At 35.9% G+C, this 25,133-nt stretch overlaps 1 protein-coding gene across 3 annotated transcripts in view; it reads left to right on the top strand.

Annotated features, from left to right (window-relative positions):
• TBC1D15 (TBC1 domain family member 15) overlaps positions 1 to 25,133 on the top strand; it is a 66,387-nt gene that overhangs the window by 27,889 nt on the left and 13,365 nt on the right. For 2 of the 3 annotated variants that reach the window (XR_003791168.1, XM_029205926.1), the window contains exons 5-12: positions 3,403 to 3,613; positions 10,795 to 10,897; positions 11,859 to 11,909; positions 12,217 to 12,414; positions 13,471 to 13,599; positions 14,578 to 14,681; positions 15,656 to 15,750; positions 20,456 to 20,572. Coding sequence is in view for 2 of the 3 variants with exons in the window: in XM_029205926.1 (XP_029061759.1) it covers positions 3,403 to 3,613; positions 10,795 to 10,897; positions 11,859 to 11,909; positions 12,217 to 12,414; positions 13,471 to 13,599; positions 14,578 to 14,681; positions 15,656 to 15,750; positions 20,456 to 20,572 (1,008 nt within the window). In the remaining variant the exon portion in view is untranslated. The remainder of the gene's footprint in view (positions 1 to 3,402; positions 3,614 to 10,794; positions 10,898 to 11,858; positions 11,910 to 12,216; positions 12,415 to 13,470; positions 13,600 to 14,577; positions 14,682 to 15,655; positions 15,751 to 20,455; positions 20,573 to 25,133) is intronic. The other variant, XM_029205927.1, reaches the window with a different exon arrangement.

A 25,133-nucleotide genomic window follows, 5' to 3' on the forward strand; every position in this document is an offset into this window, starting at 1 on the left:
TTTCTGTATTTTTCAAAAGCTCTCCTGGTTATTTTAGTGTGCAGAGTTGAGAACCTCTGTGTAGCTGTGTAGCTTAGCAAAAAACCCACAGATCTAAATACTGCTTATGTATCTTGGCATTGCATTATGCCTTGTAAAGAGCCTTTATTTAGTAATTATTGAAAGTTAAGGACACATTTCTTTTTCTTTCTTTTCTCCACTGTTTAAAAAATTTTATGATAGCAGTAAGAAACACATTGCACAGTATGGCCCAGTGTGCATACACATGCACATATTTAACAGAACAAGGAGTTAATGAAGGTACATTTACTCTGTTTCATCTCATCCCATTCCATCCCATCTTATCCTAGACTGTCTACCTCATCCAATCATATTTCATCAAAACTCCTTCTTAAAGAAGACATTTTCTAATCTTGATGTTTCAGAATTTAAATTTCTGCCATAATTTTTTACGTTTTTGAAAAGGATTTTTTCAAATAAAATTTTTATTTATTATTATAAACTTCACATTTTTTACCTTTTTTGTGATTCACAGAGCAAAATGGGGACAAACCTTTAAAAAAATGAACTATTGAAGACTTTTTAAACTTTATATTTCTTAAATATACTGCTAAGTCTTTGTTTTTATATATTAGATCAAATGTTTTGAAAATATATCTTCCCAGAACAGCAGACTGCCGTGATGTTCTGGAAACCCATTCAGATAAAATGTCACGTCCTTGCTGTTAATTCTGTTGAAGACATATGGAGACTTACTGAATTGTTTTGTTTACTTTTTTGCTGTTATGGCCATTTTTCCCACGTCAGTGTGTTGGAGTTATTTTTTACATATATTGGGTAACACAGTAAGTTCATCAGAACTAATGAGCTTTATTTACCTTTGTTTAAGGAGAAAGAAGGAAATTTTGAGTTAACTGTTGGATTCTGTTAGTTTTCCTTTGTAACAACTTCTAATTCTGGTTAGCTATTATTGGTAGACCAAATTGCAGATTACTTTTCTGTTGACTTGGTTAGTAGATTATTCATTTATTTAACACATCTTTGACTACCTACTATCTGCTAGTCACTCTTCTAGGCACTGGGGATATAGCTGTGAACAGAATTAAGTTCTTGTTCTCATGAAGCTTATACTCTAGAAAAGGGACTTCTGGGATTGACTTGTAATGTTTGTCTCATTGTTTATCAGAGCTTTAAGTGAGGAAGTGTGTGAGGAATTTTCTTTTGTATTTAATATGTAATGTGTGTCTCTTCCATTAACAAGGGAAAAATCTGTGTAAAATTTTTACATTTGAATATGTGCAAACTTCTGATATGCCTGCATATATTATTTAATATCCTTCATATGATTTTCTTGCATGACTTTTATTAAATACTTTTTGTGGAATTTAAGATAAAAAATCGTATCTGGTTTTTCATTGCTGTTTTGCTGTGAAAATATTTTTGGTCTTTGCAGATAATCTAGTAGTATGTATCCTTTCTACGTAGTCCAGGTGCATTCACACTTAAGTGATTCATAAAATGTTGGAATTCTAGAATTGTTCTCACTTTGATATTAGTTTGTAATGGTGTTATGAGCTCTATAATATAAATTGCAGTGAAACATGATGTGTCGTAAAGTGAGCACGTGGTACTTAATCTGGTATCAGCCTTAGATATGAGTTCACCGTCTGAACAGGTGTGGAAGTAGGCAGGGCACTGCATAGATAAGTTACTTAGCCTTTCTGGACTTTGTTTCAAATGATAACTTGCTAGTGTCCATGAAAGAGTAATGGTGTCTACATTTCTTGCCAGGTAGAGGTTTCTGTAAGCTGTAGGTTTCTGTGTCAGTTTAGGAGATTTTGTTGGAGGTGATGGAGCTGTAGTGTTCTGACTATATAGGAAGGTGACATACATGCAGGTCAGTACTGACTGATCTACCCTTTGAGTAAGTTCTATAAGCAGATATTATCTATGCAGTTTATCTTTGTGGAATTGATAGTGTTGGGATGGAATTAATAAAGATTTTCAATAACAGGATAGTATGACACTTCTTAGGAAGTAACATAAGAGAAAAGGTCTTTTAAAATTTCAGAGACATGACATGCTTAAGTCTGCGTTAAAATGTTCAAGTAAAATAACATTTTTAGATTAGAAATTAAATATAAGTATTAGATAACTTTTTTCCCTTGTTCTTTAAGTTTTTATTTAAATAGATAATCTTTACATTGCTTGTTATCAATTGCAATATTATTCACAAACCTAGGATTTTAAGCTTCTGTAAACAGCCCACACACACTAGGAAATGCTTTATTTTACATAGCTATAGTTTGGTTTGAACTGAGGTCTTAATTTAGTAGAAGGTTGATTTAGCAGGAAGATTGAATGTATTTATTCTCTTTGAAGCATTCACAACTTAGTTACCTTTACATCCTCAATTCCCCACTGTTCTTTGGGTTTTTGCAAATGTCTGTCTGTGTACTCACTCTAATGTTACTTTTTTTTAAAATTAATTTTTATTGGAGTATAGTTGCTTTACAGTGTTGTGTTAGTTTCTACTGTACAGCAAAGTGAATCAGCTATACATATACATTATGTCCCCTTGTTTTTTGGATTTCTTTCCCATTTAGTTCACCACAGAGCACTGAGTAGAGTTCCCTGAGCTATACAGTAGGTTCTCATTAGTTATCTATTTTATACATAGTATCAATAGTGCATATATGTCAATCCCAATCTCTCAGTTCATCCCACACACCCCCACTTTCCCCCCTTACTTTTTATACTGGTATACTTTTACCTTCACTCAATGTAATCTAGTAAAAATAATTCCAAAAGGAAGTGAGGAATAAAGGTTGGTTTTGTTTTTGTTTTTTTTTGTTTTGTTTTAAATGCCTCTCCAAATGCATCATGCCATTTGTATTTGAGGGAAGTGGAAAAGATGAATATTTATTGAATATTTACTATATACTTGGCACTGTACTCATTAGTTGACAAGTATTATCTCTTTTAATTCTTAGGATAACATTGGGAGGTAAGTATAATTATCTCCATTTTACAGATGAAGAAACTGAGGCTCAGAGAGATTCAATTATTTACCCCAAATCATTCAATTAGTAAGATGGTGGTGCTGCAGTTTGAGTCTGGCCTGCTTGCTTCCAAAGCCATGATCATTTTGGGGCAAAGCTGATATTTTAAATAAGGATAGTATTTTTTTCAATTTGTATACAGTAAGATAATTATTTTAAAAACTATTCTTTTAAGAAAATGTATGTAGCCATTTCTAATACAGGTAGAAGCCATGGTAATATCAGTGCTGTAGTTGTTCCCTAGGTTCAACAAATATCTGTTAGGCAGTCATGAAGAGTGCTGTCAGTACCTTTTAAAAAGGTGAACAAAAATATTTTGCCCCACTTTCTTGTTTTTAAGATGCTCCAAGTCATAGAAATGGGAAAAGCAAATGGTCATTCCTGTTCAGTTTGACAGACCTGAAATCAATCAAGCAAAACAAAGAGGGTATGGGCTGGTCGTATTTGGTATTCTGTCTAAAGGATGACGTCGTTCTCCCTGCTCTGCACTTTCATCAAGGAGATAGCAAACTACTGATTGACTCTCTTGAAAAATATGTGGTATTGTGTGAGTAAGTATCAAATTATTTCCTACTTATCAAAACCGGATTGTTGTGATGGTCCCAAGGTAAACTATTTTTACTTGTCATTGGGTATCAGTGACCTATGTGCATATTAGGGCTCAAGCAGGTTTGTTTTTTCTGGAATATTGACTACTTTGGATGAGTGACTGAATAAAATTTTGCCATTTTAGTAATTTGGAACTGCAACTTATCACCTTATTAGTGTTTTAAAGAAAAGAATGGTTCAGTATTTTAATACACATTCAAATGAATGATGATACATCAATAATTTATGGATTATATATTTACCAGTTTTATCTTTTATTATGTAGTTTCTGTTAAACATAGAGTTTCATTTGTAATGTTACAAATTTAAGTCAGACAAATCTAAATAAAATTATTGTAAGTGTGGAAGTTAGGGCTTTCTCACTTTCCAGAAATCTTGTGTCTTCCATTTATTTACCCATGTGCATTTGTACACACATACTCTTTCTCGCTTTCACTCTGAGCAAATACAATTGTGGTATCTATTAAGTTCTGAGCACTGTGCTGGTTGTTTGATGTTTAGTAGTGAACAAAACAGGCATGTTCTTGGATATCTGAGAGTTTATGGTCTTGTGAAAGATGCTGACCAGTAAATAGCAATAAACTCAAGAAATAAGATGGAGGAAGTACAAGGAAGGGAGGAAGTACCAGGAAGGGAGGAAGTATACTTCATTCAGACTGGGGGTTGGGTAGGGGTCAGGGAAGACTTTCTGGAGGAGGTAACATCTAGGTTGAGACTTGACAACTGTGTGAACGTTAGCATGAAAGGGAAGGAGATATTTAGACGGAGAGATGTTTTAGATAGAGGGAGGTATGTAAAACACGACGTAATCACAGAACAGAGTAGTTCAGTATCACAGGTCTGCATAGTGGGGGAAGGGAGGGTACAAGATTTAAAGATGAAGCCAAAGAGCTGAGTTAAGGCCAGAGCATGAAGGATCTTGTAAATCATGTTAGTAGGTTGTTCCAGTCATCTAGATGAGCTTGTAGTAGCATGAACTAGGGGAGTGACAAGAAAGAAGTGTTGGAGGAATATTTAGTGTTAGAGTTTGTGATTGATTGGATATGTGGAGGAGAAAAGAAGGGAGAAGTTGAGATTTTTAGTTTGGGGAATCGTAGGGATGATTGTTAACTTCATTAATAATGTCCTCACTTTAATAGAGTAATGTCATGCCTAAATGTAGATTATATAAAGCTAGGAGTAATGCAAAAGTTGAAAGATATTGACTCTATGTTTTTCGGCATGAAATTCTCTTCCCTTACCATGTTGACCACCTCTGGCTGGCACTAGGCATGCTGATTAGTACCTGTAATCATAAAGTCAGATCTGGTTGGTAGTATGTGGGTCTTGGATCTTGAAGTGAGAAGCTGTGAATAGGCTACCACCTACGGGGTTAAGTAGATTTCAGGAGGAGCATTTATCGTGACTGGGGCATAAGGCTTGGCTGTTGAATAGCAGCTGTTAAAGACTTGGGGGTCTTAGCATCATAGCAAGCTCAGTATCAATCAGTGTTGTGATGTAACTGTTACAGAAGAGCTCATTCATTCTGAGACTGTTGATTAAAGCATAGTATCTAGAATGAAGTGGTAGTCCCTCTCTACTCTGTACTGATAAGATCATATTTTGGAGAACTCTTAGTTTTAAACACTTAGATTTAAACACTGCATTTTAGATTTTAGATGTGTTAGACTAACTATACTACGTGGAAAAAGATGGCTAGTGTAATGAGAGGGATCAAAATGGTATCATGAAAAACGTGGGGATGTGGCGATTTAACTTGAAGGAGTTGTGGTGAACCATTAAATAAAACCCAAGCTGGGCTTCCCTGGTGGCGCAGTGGTTGAGAGTCTGCCTGCCAATGCGGGGGACACGGGTTCGTGCCCCAGTCCGGGAGGATCCCACATGCCGCGGAGCGGCTGGGCCCGTGGGCCATGGCCGCTGAGCCTGCGCGTCCGGAGCCTGTGCTCCGTCCGCAACGGGAGAGGCCACAGCAGTGAGAGGCCTGCATACCGCAAAAAAACAAAACAAAACAAAAAAAACACCCAAGCTTCTTACTATGGTCAGTGAGGGCCTGCCCTATCTTAGCTCTGTTTATTTCTTAAACCTCATCTCATGCCATTCTCTTCTATATTCTAGCCACATGGTTTTCTTTCAGTTCCTGAAATGCCCTAAACTCTTTCTTGTCTTAGGGTCCTATATGTATTTCTTTTGTCTAGAATATTCTTCTCCCTTTCTTATCCCTGAGGTCTCAGTTTAATGTCACTTCCTCAGAAGGGCTTTTCTGGATGCTTAGTCTCCCATTTAATGTAGGTTCCCACCCCCATTCCTTTTTGCTTTCTCATTCTCTTGTTTGCTTCCTTCATGGCCCTTAACAGAATAAAATCATTGTCTGTTTATTTCTGTTACGTTTTCCTCTAGAATATAAGCCCATAAAGGCAGGGATTGCATCTATCTTGTTTACACTTTCTCCTAAATTCCTAGCCAGAGTGCCTGGCCCATTTGTTCAGTAAATCTTAGTTGAATGAATAAATGGCATGGTACTTACCAGTTTTACAAATAATTTCAAAAGGATTGTTAAAAGAAATAGACTAGATTTGTTTTGTATGACTCCAGAGATAAACTAGAAGGAAATAACTCGAGGGGTAGGAATTACAAGGAATTAGCTCATGAGGTAGAGAGTTTTCTGTCCTGGATGGGTTCAAGGATAGACTCAACAATTACTTAGGTGCTTATAAGAGAATATGTACCTTAAATATGTGTTGGTGATGTTTTAATGACGTTTGTAAGTGAAACTATGTTTCCTTTTCTGTATTGGTTAGGCTTAGATATGTAGCATCATAATAATTCAGCCCAAATTAATGTTGAAGTCATCCAGTTATCATTTTTGGACAACCACAGGTCTCCCTAGTGAGGGCAGACCACTTATGACATGAATGAGAGCAGACTAGAAACCACCTTCTCTGTTGGCAGGCAGATCCAAGAGATAAAGAGAGCCTGGAAGGGGTTATGCCATGCATTCACCTTACTCTTTCCTGATCTCAGCAGTCAGATGTGTCCCTGTGAAGATTTTATTTAATAGGAGTGCATATTTCCACCTGGAAATAAGAAGCCATGGGAATGGTGTTCCCCTCTCTCTACATTTTCATTCAACAAGTATTTTTTTTTTGAGGACCCACTGTGTTCTAGACATCATACTAAGTGCTGGAAAGGAGCAGTTAGTCAAAAAAGATATAGTGTCTGTCTTCATGGAGTTTGTACTATTGCAGAAAAGAAAAAGATCGCTTATACAAAAAATCATGAGTTTTCAGCTGTAATAAATACTATGAATCAGGGATATAGCACGATGAGAGCATTTAATAGGATAATATGTAGGTTTGTGTGTGTGTGTGTGTGTGTGTGTGTTAGTAGTAATTGAAGCTCTGAGAGAGAATGAGATTAAGAAGAGGATAAAATGGGATAGAATGTAAGCATGTGATTAATTATAGCCTTTAATGACGTGGTCAAAGAGAAGAATCTAGCAGAGGAGTCTGACTTCCTACACTCTGTTTCCTCTCTTCCCACTAGGCTTAATTACATTTATGGTCAACCAAGGATGTGGCTGTTTCTGGGAGAGGAGATAGCTGTGTAAAGTGAGCTTTAAAAGCTTCATCCTTAGTACCAGCCATTTCTCCATTGTGTATTCTCCTGTGACACTGAGGGGCCAGTTTATTCTTTGCCCCCTGAATAGTCTGAAATGTGTAAGAATAGTACATCAAATATTTTATCCCCAATTGAAGGCCCCTTTGTACACTTGGCAGAAAATAAGCATCCCCCCATTCTCTTTCCCATCATAAATTATGCCCAACTGCATTATGTCATATATGCTGAGTCCAGGTGGTAGAATATAGATATTCTAGATAAACAGTCACCAGTATAAAAATAAATCCCATATTTGTATAAACCACCTTCCATTATCAGATTCTTAGGGAGATGTTAAAGGTTCTTGTTTTTTATGTTCATTACTTACGATCTAAATAAATGGAATTCACAATTAAGTCCAAAGAAATGAAAAGTCCCAAATATCCCCCATTTTTTACTTTATTAGGTATCATTTCCTGTCTCTGGAGCAGTTATCCTAAGCAAAATGGTTCTTCCAGAGTCATGTTCCTATGGTCGCAGATTGTTGTGGAGACCGGAAGAAGAAGGGTAGACCAGGAAAACCTTGGTGTCAGCAGCTTCGCTGGGATCCCAGCCACTCTGTTCCTGGGTCATCCTTCTTGTGTTTTCTGAGTTCAAAACATCAATAGAGGGAGATTCAGACCACATTATCTTTTTTTCTCTGATTAACCTAAATTGAAGAATGTGGCTTGCACCTGTGGCCATGATGTCTTCCTAACAGTCCCTATAACGAATTAAGGGTCTTACCATACAGACAAACAGAAATTGCAGATTTGCTAGGGATGTGCAGCCTTGAAAGATCGAGGTAAAGGTTGGGTAACTATGCACAGTTCCTTCTTTCAGTCTCATTAACTGGATTAGTCAGTGCAAAATAGGCCAGCTTCTTGAGGCTTATTATTTCTCAAATGGTTTTCTTATCTACTGGGATAAACAAATTGTCCTATTCATTGATATTCTTTAGTGTTCTTTGACTTATCACCATTTAGAACATGGTATTCAGTTGGGTAAAAGAATGAGCCACAGATACATTTTTGTTACATTTCTGGAACCAAGTTGGTTGCTAGGATATGAATGAAAGTTATTGGTTCTGTTAAAATGATTTTATATATTGGGCCATTTTAAAACTAATACATAAATATCCAAGCAGTAAAATATTTCCTTAAAAAGCCAAGTTGGTTGTATCATCTTATAGCACCAGTCATTTATGAGATGAGGTCCTAGACCCTCATTTATTCCCTTTGTGAGATACATATATCCACACACACATACATATATACATACACATACACACACATATATATGTATAAATTATATGGATGGGAATAAACTATATAGTTTTGTTGTAAATATTCTGTACTTTTTATTAACCTTTTTGGCTTTATATCTTTTGCAATGATATTTTTATTTATTTCTTTAGCTTTCCATATTGGTCTTCTCGGTGGCAATATAAAATAGTTACTATTACATCTCAGTGCACAAAAATTCTTCAACTGTTATAATTTCTGAATTGTGAAGCTTTTGGGAGAGGCTCACTCCAAAGTACTTCTGAAGTTTTAGTAGTTATGTGTCTGTAGCTGTGATATTAGACAATGGTTTTCTTTAAGCCCTTTAGTAGGATCTAATAGAATTGCTGATGTTAGCATCATTAAAAGTTCTATCTTACTGCTGCAATGAGTTTTTGAAAGCCTTGAATAATGTTGTCATGAGTGATCAACTTCCCAGAATCCATAATATCCCCAGAATATATAAATATAATATTTAATCTTCCCAGATTAAATCAGTGTGGTAACCTGGCAGGTGGAAATGTAACAATATTCTGGAATGCCAGCCCTCCTTTTGGTGAGCTCTGAAGTTCTTAGCAACATTATTACCTGTCCTCTTACTGATATACTTTAAAAAATGTTTTGTTGATTTCTTCAGTGTCAACCGAGTCTAATGTGACTTCCCCCAGCCCCTCATCACAGAGCATTAGGTATAAAAAAAAGAAATCCTTCCTTTGTAAAAAAGTATCTGTGGTTCTTTGTTGGTTGAGCAGTCATTTCTTCTTCCCATCTCCAGCTTTGTGACCATAGTTTTAGATCTGAAGCCATAATAATTGGCTGGGCACAGATAACTGAAGGTTGCGTATGTGTCCCCCTTCAGCATGCATAGCCAGTGTTTTGACTTTCATGATCATTTTTTTATTTGTAGTTTAAAGAAAAAATTTGACTTAATCTATTTTTAGAAACAAAAAATAATAACCATAGCACCAGCAGCACTGTGTTAGGAAAAAAATATGTTTCTATACTAGTTACTTTTCTTTTTCTGGTGCTATGTTTACAAGTTGACCTATCATTAAAAAATGCCTTGTGAGAACCTATAGGTCTTCATGTTAATAAGCATGACCCCCAGAAGATGTTCAGAAAAATGGTGATTAATGAAAATTGAACGTTTAAAAAGTTATTTTCTTCCTACTTCAAATGACTCAACCTTAGCTCTTTTAAGAAGCTAAGGGGCTTATTCAGCTACTATTGTCTTTGATGATCGAGTGCTGTTTCTAAGTAAGAATAAGATCCTGTTTTGGATTTCATATCCCCCCAGCATTGCTGTTGCATCCTGTTATGTTAGAATTGAGAAGAGATAACTGTTATTAAAGTTCTTATCTCAAACATTTATAATAAACTAGAAGTAGATAGCAGCAAAATAATGCATTTAATTTTTGTTTTTAAACACAAAAGTTGTGGATTTATTACAGCTGACTTACTAAATTATAAAACTTTTTGAAGAGAAAAAAGACTGGATAATTCATTTGATTACTTCAAATTAGATGTCTATTTGGAAAGCATTTTGTTTATTCTGTAGTTATTAGGAAGTGTGGAGAAAAACATGTCCGGAGCTCAATAAGCAAGAACTAAAAATATACTGTACCTGAACTGTACATTACAACCATGTGTGTTTATAATAATGGTTGGCATAATTAATAATCTTTAACAAATAATTAAGACATTGTATCTTGTATTTTTAACATCTTATATTGCAGTACTACCAAGCTGTGGAGTGAAGTTGGAAACCATTTCAAAATAGGACATTTTCCTGTAGTGTACATATTATATATACTGATGAATCCTAAAGTGTGTTTCAACTTTCTTTATAAGAGAAGATATATTCTTATAATGGAAGATATATTTGTAAGAATTTTCTACTATAATTCTAAACAAAAGTTTGGGTTCATTATAATTTAGTCCTCTTGGCTTTACCTAGAATAAAAATATACTTTATCCCTTTTATATTTGTTAATTTAATATTTAATGTTTATGTAGTTTTGGAACTCACTTAAGATAGTAAGTACTTGCTAATATTGAATTAATGGGAAACACTTTTAGAACTGGACATTTAAGGTTTTTTTGTTGTTGTTGTTACGGAAAAATAACTGTGCATTAGTAATTATTTAGGTAGTCATTGATGCGGAGTGCTACTGTTTTCTACAAATCCCTTCTTTTTATTACAGATCTCCGCAAGACAAAAGAACACTTCTTGTGAATTGTCAGAATAAGAGTCTTTCACAGTCTTTTGAAAATCTTCTTGATGAACCAGCATATGGTATAATACAAGTATGTTTCCTTAGTCTATCTTATATTAATCTGTTTGTCTGACCGCATCCTACCCCTCACTTTCTCAGAGATTATACAGAATGAGGCAAGTGTCTGCATGTGTAAACCTTATGGAACTATTCTCTGTAATTTTATAGAAAGAATAATATGTGTCATATTGTTTGTAAGACTCAGAAGCTTCCTTGGTTCTTAATTACTCTTACAGCAATTTTCCCCTTTATCATAATTGAAATTGGACATCAGATTTTTATTATCATAGCTTGCACTGATTAGGTGAAAAGTCACTGGGTAAGCCACTTCGAATTAATCAGTGATAAGCTTATGCAAAAATCTGGTTTGAATTTTTATTTGATGTTTAAGTTGGTTCATTTGTGGTCAGTTTAGTCTAATTCCTCTTAAAGTATTTGAGTATATTCTTGCATTTGGCTAAAAATGTGCCCTTAACACAGGCAGAGATAAAGATAATTTTTCACTCAGGTTGCTATGTAAACTAATGACATTTTTGTTTACTCATTCATTTATTCACTTATTCATTCAACAAATGTTTGAGTGCTTCTTTGTCCCACATGGTATCTCTTTTTGGTTCTGAAGATAAAGAGGGAACTTTTTAGGAGGGAGGACAAAAGAGCTAAATACTGATTAAAATAAAAAGTGAGGGAACTGTTTTTCTTATTGTGAAAATAATCATTTTAAAGATAGACCTTTAAGAAGTAACTATTTTTGCTAAATATGAATAAGCAGGCAGTTTGGGATTTAGAAGTAACTCTAGCAGTAGAAAAACTTTTCTAGGACAGCACTGTCCAGAACAAATTACTCTTGTTGGCATGATTCACCAGTTATATAATTAGATTAAAATGTCAGCTAATATTTAAATATTGTGAGCGTTTAAACTTAGCTATCAAATATTTTGTGTTAGACTAGTGTGGTACTGCCCACTTCAAGAAATATTTTTTCTGTGAAGGCAGGACTGTTAGAGAGAAGAAAGCTGTTGTGGGCCGTCCATCAGTGGAAAGTAAGCACTGCAGATATTTCTGGTGTGTGCAGATTGAATGAAGCCTGCAAATCATGTGTTTATCTGCAATTCAATCAGTAGCAATAGCTTGCTATTTAATGTACTATTTTAACCAAATGAAAAAATTGGCTTAGAAAATTTAAATTTTTCTTCCCAGAAAAAAATAAAATTTTAAAATAATCTTAGAACGCTCTGTTTTAGTTCTGATTTCCCCCCCTTTAAAAACCTTTGCCCTTTTGCCTGTCATGAGGTATTTTTATTCTTTATCTGAATTAATTTTGCCAATATTTTTCTTTCTACTGCATAGAAGATTAAAAAGGACCCTTATACAGCCACTATGGTAGGATTTTCCAAAGTCACAAACTACATTTTTGATAGTTTAAGAGGCAGCGATCCTTCTGCACATCAACGACCACCTTCAGAGATGGCAGATTTTCTTAGTGATGCTATTCCAGGTTTAAAGATAAATCAGCAAGAAGAACCAGGATTTGAAGTCATCACAAGAGTGAGTGGAGTTTATATTAATATAGCTCTTGTATTTTAGCAGGAGAAATGCTTTTTAAAGTGTACTGAATGTTATAGAAATAGAAACTCAATTTTGGTCATACCTGCCTCTTCTCACAATCCTTTATAACTTTTGCTCACTAATATATCTAACAACTAATGCTTGTCCTGCCACCAAATTCCTGGTTTCTTCTTCATCAACTACTACTTCTCTGTTCATCAGTGTTGGATCTCTTTCTTTGATTACCTTTTGATAATAATGAACAGGTTTTTGTTTCATTGAGTGTATAGCAGTGAGTAAATAGTAAGCCTTGCATGTTGCCCCTAGTTCTGTTCTTCCTAATTTTTGTTTTCTCAGACACTGCACAGGCAGCTAGTCAGGACACTACTCGTGGGCTTTTATTCTTATGTGAATCTTTTCTTTTTTAAGTAAGATGAATTTTGGCCTTGAATTATGGTAAATCTTTATATATGCTCAGCAAGACTTGAATTTGCTACAATTCTAGGCTGCACATAGTTAGAACATTATAAAATATCTAAATTGTAGTACTTAATTAAAGGGCTTATCTTGCAAATGGCATTTTAAAATTACCAACATCTATTAATTGAATGAAAACCTGTAGAAAAGGCCAAGTAGAGCTAATGGATCATGAATCAATTCTGAGAGCTACAAATTTTAGATTGGAAGAAAAGCTAATTTTAAATATGATTAATGGAATAATACTCTTTTTTAATAATATAGCATACCATTTAGTGTGAAGGGTCTGTTTTAGAATTTACGTGTTGAATGTTCTGTACTTACGTAATTGAAACCCAAAACAACAAATGTTTTTTTGTTTCTGAATTTATAACCCAGTTATTTGTGTGTTTAGTAGGAGGGTAAAATGTATGGAATGCTATTGCAGTTTATAAACTAAATATTGGAAACTAAGGGAAAATATTAGAAATGTTAGAACTTAATGTCTGAGTAATAGTATTTTAGTTTTAGTTTCTGTATACCTTGATTTCATTTCACTTGTTAAAGGTGTACTCTTTATTGCTTATCTTTTTGTTTTAGATTGATTTGGGCGAACGACCTGTTGTTCAAAGGAGAGAGCCAGTATCATTGGAAGAATGGACTAAGAACATCGATTCTGAAGGAAGAATTTTAAATGTAGATAATATGAAGCAGATGATATTTAGAGGGGTAATTACTTTAGTATTTTAAACTGTTGGTGTTCAAGTTTTCACTTTCTTTTGGGAGGTGGGAGAGATGAACTCCTGTTTGATGAGTGTTGCCTTAAAATCCGTGTAGGACAGAGTGAGGTGTTTGTGATGTCCCTGAGGGTTGGGTTGGAGGGATATACCATTAAGCCTATGGAAGGGTATTCTTTCTTACTTGAAGTTCTGTGGGTCATGTGAAGGAGGCATTTGTGTTCCTCAGTGGTAGTTCCCTTATGTAGTAAGGACTGGGTTTAGAAAGACTAATCAGTTCCACTGTCTGCTATACAGTCTACTCTTCATTGTTTACGCTTTCTGGCGGCTGCTTACATCTTCAGAATCTGGAAGTCAAAAACAAGGTAGTTTTTACTGAATTGAGTTATTTTTATGTACAGGCATACCTCGGAGGTATTGTGGGTTCGGTTACAGACTACTGCAGTAAAGTGACTATTGCAAATAAGCGAGTCACTCACATTTTTTGATTTCCCAGTGCATATGAAAATTATGTTTGCACTATACTGTATTAAGTCGATTAAGTGTGCAATAGCGTCATGTCTAAGAAAACAGCGTATGTATTTTAATTAAAAAAATACAAAACAAAAAAAATAATAACAATAACATCAAAGATCACTGATCACAGATCACCATATCAAATACAATAGTAAAGAAAAAGTTTGAAATATTGGGAGAATTACCAAACTGTGACGTGGAGACATGAAGTGAGCAAACGCTGTTATAAAAATGGCACTGGTAGACTTGTTTGGCACAGGGTTGTCACAAACCTTCAATTTAATAAGACATGCAATACCTGAGAAGTGTAGTAGAGCAAAGTGCAATAAAATGACGTATGCCTATATAAAACTATCTCTTAAATAGTAGTTTTTCTGTTTATGTGCAAGTTTTGTGAACTTAAAGTATTGCATTCATTTTTTACAAATGTGTTTAATATGCATGTTTTCTTCAGGGACTTAGTCATGTGTTGAGAAAACAAGCATGGAAATTTCTTCTGGGTTATTTTCCTTGGGACAGTACCAAAGAGGAAAGAACTCAATTACAAAAACAAAAAACGTAAGTAATGGTCTTTTGTGTGCTCATTAAAGAAATCCAAGTAACTCATCCATATAAAGTGGAATAGACTAGGGTAAGGGAACATATTTTTATTTTCATCTTTTTAATTTAAATATTGTGAGCACTGTAGTTAATTTCAAACCAGAAACACTTATTAAAGGGACTTCATTGCAGTTACATTAGTGAATATATAGAATGATGGTAAAAAAAATTCTAGTCCCCTTGTATAAACATTTTAAGCATACCAAGATATAGATTTTAAAATATATCTCATTTATCTTGATTCATTTTTACAATTTATTATGAAATTATAAAAATGGCTCATAATTGTATTTGTTATTTAGGTTAATTACCTTTAAATTATTTTCCTGGTGCTCTTATAACATAAACTGGCCTTTTTTTTTTGGAATTGTGTTTCTATTTTTAAGTAATTATCAGACTTGAAAAGAAACACAGACCAACTTCCCAGGTATACTTATTCCCAGTTTGTCAGTCTAACCTTTTATTTAAAGCTCACTTTCAAGCATTATGTGTATATTCAAATTCAGACAGTCCTTTCTCTTTTCAACATGTTTGCCAGTCCTTCTAAGACATTTTCACATCAACAAGTTTCTGGAGTAAACTGGTTGGAAAATGGTACTCTTATGTCACATTAAAAAAAAAAAATCTCATAGGTTTGTAATTATTTGGAAACTTTAGTGGCTAAAGTATTTAATGACTGGAATAATTTTAGTTCTGATATTAAGGACTGAAGTAAATGTTTCTTTAAAATCATATCTAAATTATTCTAGTAGTTTAAATAAAGTTTATGACATGTATAAGGTTATTTTATTTTTCCTTTGATTGTAACTTTAAACATTTCACTGTCATATTTATAAATTTACATCTCACTAGCACCATAAATGCTTTGATACATTAAATTTGTTTTTTAGGTGTTCAAATAACCTTTTTTGGTATAAAATTGTTTTCTATAGTGATGAATACTTCAGAATGAAACTACAGTGGAAATCTGTCAGCGAGGAACAGGAGAAGAGAAATTCGAGGTTAAGAGATTATAGAAGTCTTATTGGTAATTTTTTCTTAATTTTGAAAATGCATGAGAGGGTTGCATGGAAGTGTTGATAAGATTTAAGAAATGCAGGTATATACTACAGAGTTAGGGCCCAAATGAAAAATCAGAGGCTTGTGGCAAAGATTCTTACCACAGAAATACCTAGAACCTCCTAGGGCAGCCTTCAGAATGTGATTTGGGCACTCTTTCTAGCTGCAAAGCCTCTATCTGGCTCTCTAGCCCTCCAAGAAAGCTGACATTGTTGTGAACTTGGGCCAGATAATAAAGGTTATAAAACTTTCTCTCAGAGAGGAGGAGATCAAGATAGTGGAGTAGAGGATGCAGAGCTCACCTTCCCCCGCAAACACATCAAAAATCATCTACATGTGGAACAATTCTCACTGAAAACTAACTGGAGACTGGCAGAAAGACTCCTGTATAGTAAGAAAGATAACACACGATATTGAGTGGGAAGGAAAGAGAAGTGATGAAGTTGGGACCTGTGTCCTTGGGAGGAGACTCAGAGGAAAAGGGAGATTACGTGGGTGGAGAGCCTCCTTGGGGAATGAGTGGTCTGAGCCACATATTGGACACCCCGGTCCTGGGGTCCAGCAGAGGGAAGACAAGCCCTCTTGGCTGGTTGGAGGGCTGTGAGACTAACAGGAGGGCTGTGGGAAGCCTGGACTCCGCTCTTGAGGAATGTGCACATGCTTTCTTGCTCCTGAGGCAAGGTGGAGGGGGTGGATTGAAGACTGTACAAGTGACTGGTTGGTTTTCTGTGACCGCCACAGTGCACACCCTGGCTTGAGCTAAGCAAACACCCCAGCCCCACTTGGAAGATCGGCTGTGAGACACAGAAGCAGCTCAGACCTGAAGCAGCATATGAGCAGGGTGGGGGGCAGCCATTACTGGCACTTACACAGGCAGAACATCAGAAGCAGTGTGAATGTATGACCCTTGCTGGACCACCGTAGCCCATGCCCCTACACACTCGGAATGCCCACACCAGCCCTTCCTGTTCCAGCACTGTCCCCAGTGGAGGAGATACATGGGGGTGCACACTCCGAGGGGAGGAAGCGAGCTTGGACTTGGCCCTGGCCCTAAAAGGGAGGTGACAGCCACCAAGCAGAGGGGAAACCCCAGGTCACACCTGGCTCTGGCCCTAGGCCCTTCATCTCCAACCACACCTCCTACCAAGGTGATAGCTACCAGCATGCTCTCAGGAAAGATGTGACCCATGTTCAAGTCAAATCCAGCTCTCCCTCCAAAGCCACTGGGCACACGCTAGCTGTATAGGAGTTCTCCCACATAATGACACCCTTAAACGATTTCTCTATGAAACTAGGTGAAAGTTAAGCAAAATGAGAAAACACAGGAATTTGTCTCAGACGAAAGAGTAAGAGAAAACCCCTGAAAATAGTCATGAAATAGAAATAAACGATTTACCAGATAAAGAATTCAAAGTATTAGTAGTAAGAATGCTAAGTGAAGTAAGGAAAGTAATAGATGAACATAGTGAGAATTTTAACACAGAGCTAGAAAATATAAAAAAAGAATCAGAACTGAAGAATACAGTGACTGAAATGAAAAACACCCTAGAAGGAATTAATAGCATACTGGCTGATATAGAAGAACACATAAGTGGTCTGGAAGATAGGATAATGGAAATCATCCAATCAGAATAGCAAAAAGAAAAACAAATTTAAAAAATGAGAACAATTTAAGGGACCACTGGGACAACATGAAGTATACCAACATTTGCATTATGGGGGTCCCAGAAGGAGGAGAGAGCAAGAAGAGGTTGAAAATGTATGACATTTTCCCACAAAACTAGAAATAATCCTAAAATTAATGTGGAACTACAGAAGACCCCAAAATGCCAAAGCAATCTTGAGAAAAAAGAATAAAGCTGGAGGTATTATGCTCTCTGACTTCAGACTATACTACAAAGCTACAGTTATTGAAACAGCATGGTACTGGCACAGAAACAGACACATAGATCAGTGGAACAGTATAGAGAGCCCAGAAACAAACCCATGCACTTACGGTCAGTTAATCTACAACAAAGGAGGCAAGAATATACAATGGAGAAAAGACAGTCTCTTCAATAAATGGTGCTGGGAAAACTGGAAAGCTACGTATAAAACAATGAGATTAGAACATTTCCTCATAGCATATACAAAAATAAACTCAAAATGGATTAAATACCTAAATGTAAGGTGTGAAATCATAAAAATTCCTAGAAGAGAACATAAGCAGAGTACTCTTTGACATAAATTGTAGCAATATTTTTTTGAATCTGTCTCCTAAGGCAAAGGAAACTAAAGCAAAAATAAACAAGTGGGACCTAATTAAACTTGAAAGCTTTTGCACAGCAAAGGAAACCATTGACAAAATGAAAAGACAACCTACTGAATGGGAGAAAATATTTGTAAATGATGGGATTGATAATTGGTTAATATCCAAAATATATAAACAGCTCAGAAAAACCAGGCAACCAATTAAAAAATGGGCAGAAGACCTGAGTAGACATTTTTCCAAAGAAGACATACAGATGGCCAACAGGCACGTGAAAAGATGCTCAGCATTGCTAACCATTAGAGAATTGCAAATCAAAGCCACAGTGTGATACTACCTCATACCTGACAGAAAGGCTATCATCAAAAAGACCACAACTAACAAATGTTGGTGAGGATGTGGAGAAAAGGGAACCCTTGTACACTGTTGGTGGGAATGTAAATTGGTGGAGCCACTATGGAAAAGAGTATGGAGGTTCCTCAAAAAACTGAAAATAGAACTACCGTACGGGCTCTAGGCACACGGGCTTCAGTAGTTGTGGCTCCCTGGTTCTAGAGCACAGGCTCAGTAGTTGTGGTGAACAGGCTTAGTTGCTCCATGGCATGTGGGATCTTCCTGGACCAGGGATTGAACCCATGTCCCCTGCATTGGCAGGCGGATTCTTAACCACTGCACCACCAGGGAAGTCCCTTGATATCATTGTTGATACGTTTTGGTTTCTGCCTGGCATGTCAGTACTAAATAACTATACAAGAGGAAAGAGAGACAGTTCATGAGGGCACAAATAACTTTTTACTGTGTTTAAAACACCTGTTAATGCAGATATTCTGTATTGGCATTATGACTATGTAAATTGTCCTTGAGTTAATAAAAAATAACTTATGTACCTCTATCAACTATGATATGAGAATGAAACATTTTGGTGTTTTTAAATAAAATTTGACATTTATAGCATGATTTTTTGGTATTGCTTTTCCTTGTTTGAAAAATGTATTCACAGTTCTATAGATATATGCTATATTTATATTTATTAAGCTATTTTAAGATAGCTCAACAAAAAGCTAGAATATTGTTCTGCTGATTTTTAAAATGCCCTTATAGAATCTAAACTCATGTCATGAGTTTAGATTGCTTTGTTGTAAAATACCTCCTCATCTCTTCACAACAATTATTGAGAATGTTTTCAGATTATTAAATTTAATGGGGGGAGAGGACAGTTATAACTTTTAAACAAAATTGATTATAGAGTAAATTAATCACTTTAAATTTCTTTAAATTATTTTTTCATAATTTACTGAGGGATTGAAGTTTGGGGAATGCCTTTTTAGTTGTTTCACAACAAGATGCATCTAGCAGGTATCAGTGTTTGTTAATTGAATTGTCAGTACAACTTGAGATACACTCTTGGTGATGTTTCTAAAACTTTTTAATGTCTTAAAATCATTTCCAGAAAAATGTGGATTTTCTTTTTTTTTTCAAAATTAAAATAGATTGCTTATTTTATATGTAAACTATTTATTTATTTATTTTATATGTAAACTGAATAATGTATATATGAGAATAAAGAAGTAATTTGTCCTAAAGATGGTTATGGAACATGACAAAGAAGTTGACAGTACTTCTCATAATGAATGAAGCAATTATGAATGAAACAAATCTGTTTGATTAGACTTGATTGCATAGTAACTTTTTTCATTACTGTTTTCAAATAATACTGCCTATCACATGTATTCATGACTGGCATTTTTTTATATATATAAATTTATTTTATTTATTTGTTTTTGGCTGCTTTGGGTCTTCGTTGCTGTACGGGCTTTCTCTAGTTGCAGTGAGCGGGGGCTACTCTTTGTTTCAGTGCACGGGCTTCTCATTGTGGTGGCTTCTCTTGTTGCAGAGCACAGGCTCTAGGCGCTCAGGCTTCAGTAGTTGTGGCTCACGGGCTCTAGGGTGCAGGCTCAATAGTTGTGGCACACGGGCTTAGTTGCTCCGTGGCATGTGGGATCTTCCTGGACCAGGGCTCAAACCCATGTCTCCTGCACTGGCAGGTAGATTCTTAACCACAGGGTCACCAGGGAAGCCCATGACTGGCATTTTTATTGCTAACTAATGTGAACTATTACTTGGTGTTGGTTTTAATTAATTGAATGTATTTCCTACTATTCAATTAAAAGATTTCTATGTTTAGATAAAAATTGAAAAATATTTTAAAATATACCCAAGAGGAGGTTGACTGACTTCGGAAAAAAATTCCAAAATGTTACTTTATTGCATATCTGAAATGGAATTTGATGAATTTTTTCATTTTAAAAGCTTGGCAAGAGAGTAAGATTAATAACAAGAAGAATAACTGTACTTGTAAGACGTGAGCTTTATAAAAATCTGTTATTCTAAAGGTTTTCAAATATGTGATGATTTTCTTCCTCAGAAAAAGATGTTAACAGAACAGATCGAACAAACAAGTTTTATGAAGGCCAAGATAATCCAGGGTTGATTTTGCTTCATGACATTTTGATGACCTACTGTATGTATGATTTTGATTTAGGTAAGTTCTCCTCTAACATCCTAATTTAAAGATATTATGTATGTTTATTTTAGAATTTAAATTTATTAACCTGTTAGGAACATGTAAATAGTTCTGTGGCCTAGTTTTTATAGGGGTGTTCCACAGAGGACTGGAAACTTAAAAGGCTTTGGTTCCCAAATTGTGCACCAAGGAGCACTGGGTTGCTCATGCAAACTCATGGGGACAATGTGGGATATTTTAAATATTTGAGGGAAATATAGTGACATCTGTAGGACACTGCTCTAACTACTAACTGGAGTAGTTCAGGGTTTCATCATTAGATCACCAGACTCCTTCTGATGAAGTTATATCTTTACAAAGCAGAGTTTTTGGCCTTGCCATGATAAGCAAGTACTGTGTGAAAATAGATGAGGATGGTGGCATCCAATTGGATTCCAAGGTTTGAGTAGTGTAGTGCCCAACAGGTGCTAAGTTAAATAGGATATAAATATTAATTAAGTTGTTTGGATCTGTTTAATAAATGGAAATTGTTAGTAATATTTTTGAGCCTAGGGGTGCCTTGGAAAACAATTCCTGAAGCACTAAGGGTACTGTGAATTGAGAAAGTTTGGGAACCTTTTTTTGATAGGCTTATCCCTTGTGAAGAAAAATGCTGATTTGATATTATAGACAAATGGTGCATATAATTATCTAGGGCATGTGGAGCTTTACTCTCTTTTCTTGGTTAGTCTGTTTTCTACCAAGAATGAGTTGGAAAGACTGGGGTTGGTGGTGGGAGTTGGGGGGATTGCATAGGGAAGCGATGCTAAGGGATAGAAAGCCTAAGGAACCAATATTTTAAGGGACAAGAGAACTTGATCCAAAAGAATTCCTTTTGGATTCTTATATGTAAGTTAGGGGAAGATGTAAACTCTGTTGTGGATCTTGAGGCATCAGCCTCTGGTGACAGTAGTTGAATATCACAGATTTCTCTTTAAAATGTGAAATGTAGCCAGTCCTGTCTATCACACCTATAGTGAGCCTCAAATTGGATTGTTGAAAATATTAGTAGATTGCTTCTTAGGTTACAGAATGTTGTTATTACTTAATTTTGATTTCAATTTTGATTCTATTAGAAGCCTCTTGAAGAAGTGGGGAAATAACCCCACTATATAAGTAAAGTTATATTGATTTAGACTGTGACTCAGGGTTGTACAAGTAGTAAATATTGGACTGGGGGTAGAGACCCAGGTCTTTATTGCAGCCTGGCATTCTTACCTCTACACATTCAGCACCCTGACCCATTACCATTTTAGTTTCTGTTAACCACTGTGGGGAATAGGGCTGTCGTCCTAGGGAACAAGAGGCATTGCCCTGTACTCTAAGTTGGTAATTTTGAGATAGGAATTAATGCATATTCTCAGAAGGAGTTCCTGAATGCTCAGTTTTTTCAGGAACTGGGTCCCAGACCAGCTATTTGGATAAATTGCTGTTCCCGTTTGTCTATATTAACGCCACATTCTTTCCAGTCAAATACTTTAAATTATTTGAAACATACCCAGGGATTTTATTAAGAACTCTGGCCTTGGGAGAAGCCAGGGTAGTTTTCATAAAGCACTGGACCAAATTTCTTGCTTTTTACTCATAGCAAAGTAATCCGGGCTGTAAATTTACTCTTATAGTTGATTCTTTCCTATTGAGTTGTTTGGCTTCTTAGCCCATAGATGAGATGTAGGTGTATTTGTGTTGAATATAGTTTCATTAATAGTGAGGAAGAAGATAAAAATTAACAAAAGCAGACAGAAGAACTCAAGGAAGAGTAATTTTTAGTTAGTGCAGACACTATATCTAAGTTGTTTCTATGGGAGGTATCTTTTTTTTTTTTTTTTTTACAGTGTATGTTCATAATCTGATCCTGAATAAGCAGTAAAAGGTTAAATTATACACAAAATACTGTATGTAAGAAGGCAGGAGAGTGTCTAGTTAAAAAAAAAATGATTTCCACCTCTTAAGATTTAAAAAAATAAAATTGATCCTCTAATAACCGAATAAGCTTCAGTTAACCTGGAATGTTCACCTGTATATAGATGAAATTTTTCTTTTCTCTTTAAGAATGTGTACACTAGGATGGTAAGGAGTTCATTTCTCACACCTCCACACTGAAACAACTTTGCTATGAAAATAATTTTGGGGAACTACTTCAGAAATTGTAGTAGTGCTGATTAAGATGCACATCGGTCAGCACTAGTGCAGAATTTGAGCATCACTGAATGCTAATTTAAACAGCTTTAATCTTTCTTTAATTAAAAGGAATTTGTACATTAATTCCACACCCACAACTCATGACATACCCCAAAGAACATCATGTATAAAATAAAATAGATTAAAAGCAACAAGAATATGAAGATTAATTTGACTGCTTGCTTTAACTAAAACTTTATGGTAGTGATCCCGTATGAAAGCTGAAGACTTAAAGGATTAAATTAGCTTCTTAGACATTTTTATTCATTATAACTTTATAATAAAGCACTTCCCCCCCCAGAGGAAAGGTGCTTTGTAAACCTTTCGAACAGCATGCTTTGAAATATTTCTGTTACAGACTATATGTGGTCAGACCCAGGAAAGTGGTACTCTTTTCCACTTTGTTGAATTCACATAAATTTCCTTCATGCTTTAATTGGTTTAGCTTTTATATTTGTCATTGCTTTCACTGTGTCATTGCCATGTAGGAAAGTTCTGATGATAACAGTCTAGTCTTCCTTCTAACCTACTTATTCTTTCTTAAAAGTGTTGTATTAGTCAGGGAAAGAAGTAAAGAAAAAAAAAGATTTCTTATAAGATACTGGCTCATGTGATTATGGAGACTGAAAAGTCCCACAGTCTGCCATCTATAAGGTGGAGACTCAAGAAAGCTGGTGGTGTAGTTTAAAGACCTGAGAGCAGGAGAGCCAGTGGTGTAGATGCTAGTCCTGAGTCTGAAGGCATGAGAGCCAGGAGCACTGAGGGCAAAGCGCTGTCTCAGCTCAACCAGCCAAGCAGAGAGCAAATTCAGTCTTCCTCCATCTTTTTATTCTATTCAGGTCCTCAGTGGATTGGGTGATGCCTCCTCACATTGCTGAGGGCCATCTGCTCTAATCAGTTCACCAATTCAAATGCTAATCTCTTCTAGAAACACGTTCACAGATACTCCCAGAAATAATGATTAACCAGACATCTGGGCATCCTGTGGCCCACTCAAGTTGACACACAGAATTAATCATGTCGTATGTATTATTTTAAAAAAAGCATCTGTAATAAATTTGTATAAATGCTTACATTTAGATATCATGTCGTATGCCATTTTTTCTAGCACTTTTCTCTAAATGTCTTGGTAACTCCATTGTTTGGTACTGTAATAATTGGATACCTGCCATGGGAACCTAAGTTTTTTTGTGTGTGTGCTAACGTGCGTAGAGACTTACTTTTCCGCAGGGTGTAGTGTAGACATAGTGAGGTTGGGAGGGATTAGGCGTAGCAGTAGATGGTATTGTAACTGAAAGTGGGGTCCGGCTGCTCGTTGCTCAAAAGCCAATAAAGAGGCCAGGTTGGCGGAAAGGAAAGTTTGTTTTGTTTTGGATACTGTCAGTGTGGGGGTCGGGGGGTGGTAAGGGCAGACGTCTGTCCAGAGGCCGACTCCCACCACTGACAGTCAGTGGGCAAGAGCTGTTATAGACGGAGGGAGGGGGCTACATGCAGAAACAGCACAGTCAGCTCTGACAGTCATCTTGAAATTGGTCATCGGTGGTCTGATCAGCATCATCTTGATTGTTTTAGGTACAGTTAATCTTCAGTTCTAGGGTCGGTTTGTTTCCATTTCTTTGAGGCCAGTTCTCAGAATTGTGGCAGCTCATGGCTGCAGCCTGGTCATCATGTAGTTAACTTCTTCCACCTGCTGGGGGTTTCAGTTTCTTTAAGACAGCTCACAGGATATGGCTCAGAATATTATCTACAGCTCTTAAGAAGGAACTAAAGATCCTTGACTGTGCTTAATGACTGAACTATTATTATTTGGTCTCCTTTGACTGTTTTCCTTTGTTTCAGCATTTTCTCACTTCTCTGATTAAACTTATTCTTTGGCTAAAGTTTTTCCACAGACAAAAGGCAGGTTGAGGATGTGGGGTGCAAGGACCGTAGGGTCCTGCTCCATTTCAACAGGGTAGAGGCTAAGAGCAGATAGAGCTAAACTTTTATGTGTAAGGAGATCCTGAAGTGAACTGTCTCTTTCTGTTATACTTTTAATCTGAGTTTTCTCAAGAGACTTTGGCTTACATGCTTCCTGGGGTCATTTTTAAAGTTGTCTTCCAGAATAGGAAGAGTGATGTAAAATTATGTATAACTGCAAGCAGAAGTATCCCCTCCCTTTTAAAAATGTATACTGTTTTAAATGGCTTCATTGCACACAGATATTGGTGAACGATAAGAATGTAAGTGTTGGTTCTGCGAATGAAAGACTGTATGTTTTCCACAGACTTCCCAAGCTATCACTGGGGAAAAAAATCTCTATGTAACTTTAATGAATGTACAAAAGTTACCAAAGTTGAATGATATGTATGTGAAAAGG

Source organism: Monodon monoceros, unplaced genomic scaffold, assembly GCF_005190385.1.
Source record: "Monodon monoceros isolate NGI ecotype Baffin Bay Population unplaced genomic scaffold, NGI_Narwhal_1 Super_Scaffold_6, whole genome shotgun sequence".
NCBI lineage: Eukaryota > Metazoa > Chordata > Mammalia > Artiodactyla > Monodontidae > Monodon > Monodon monoceros.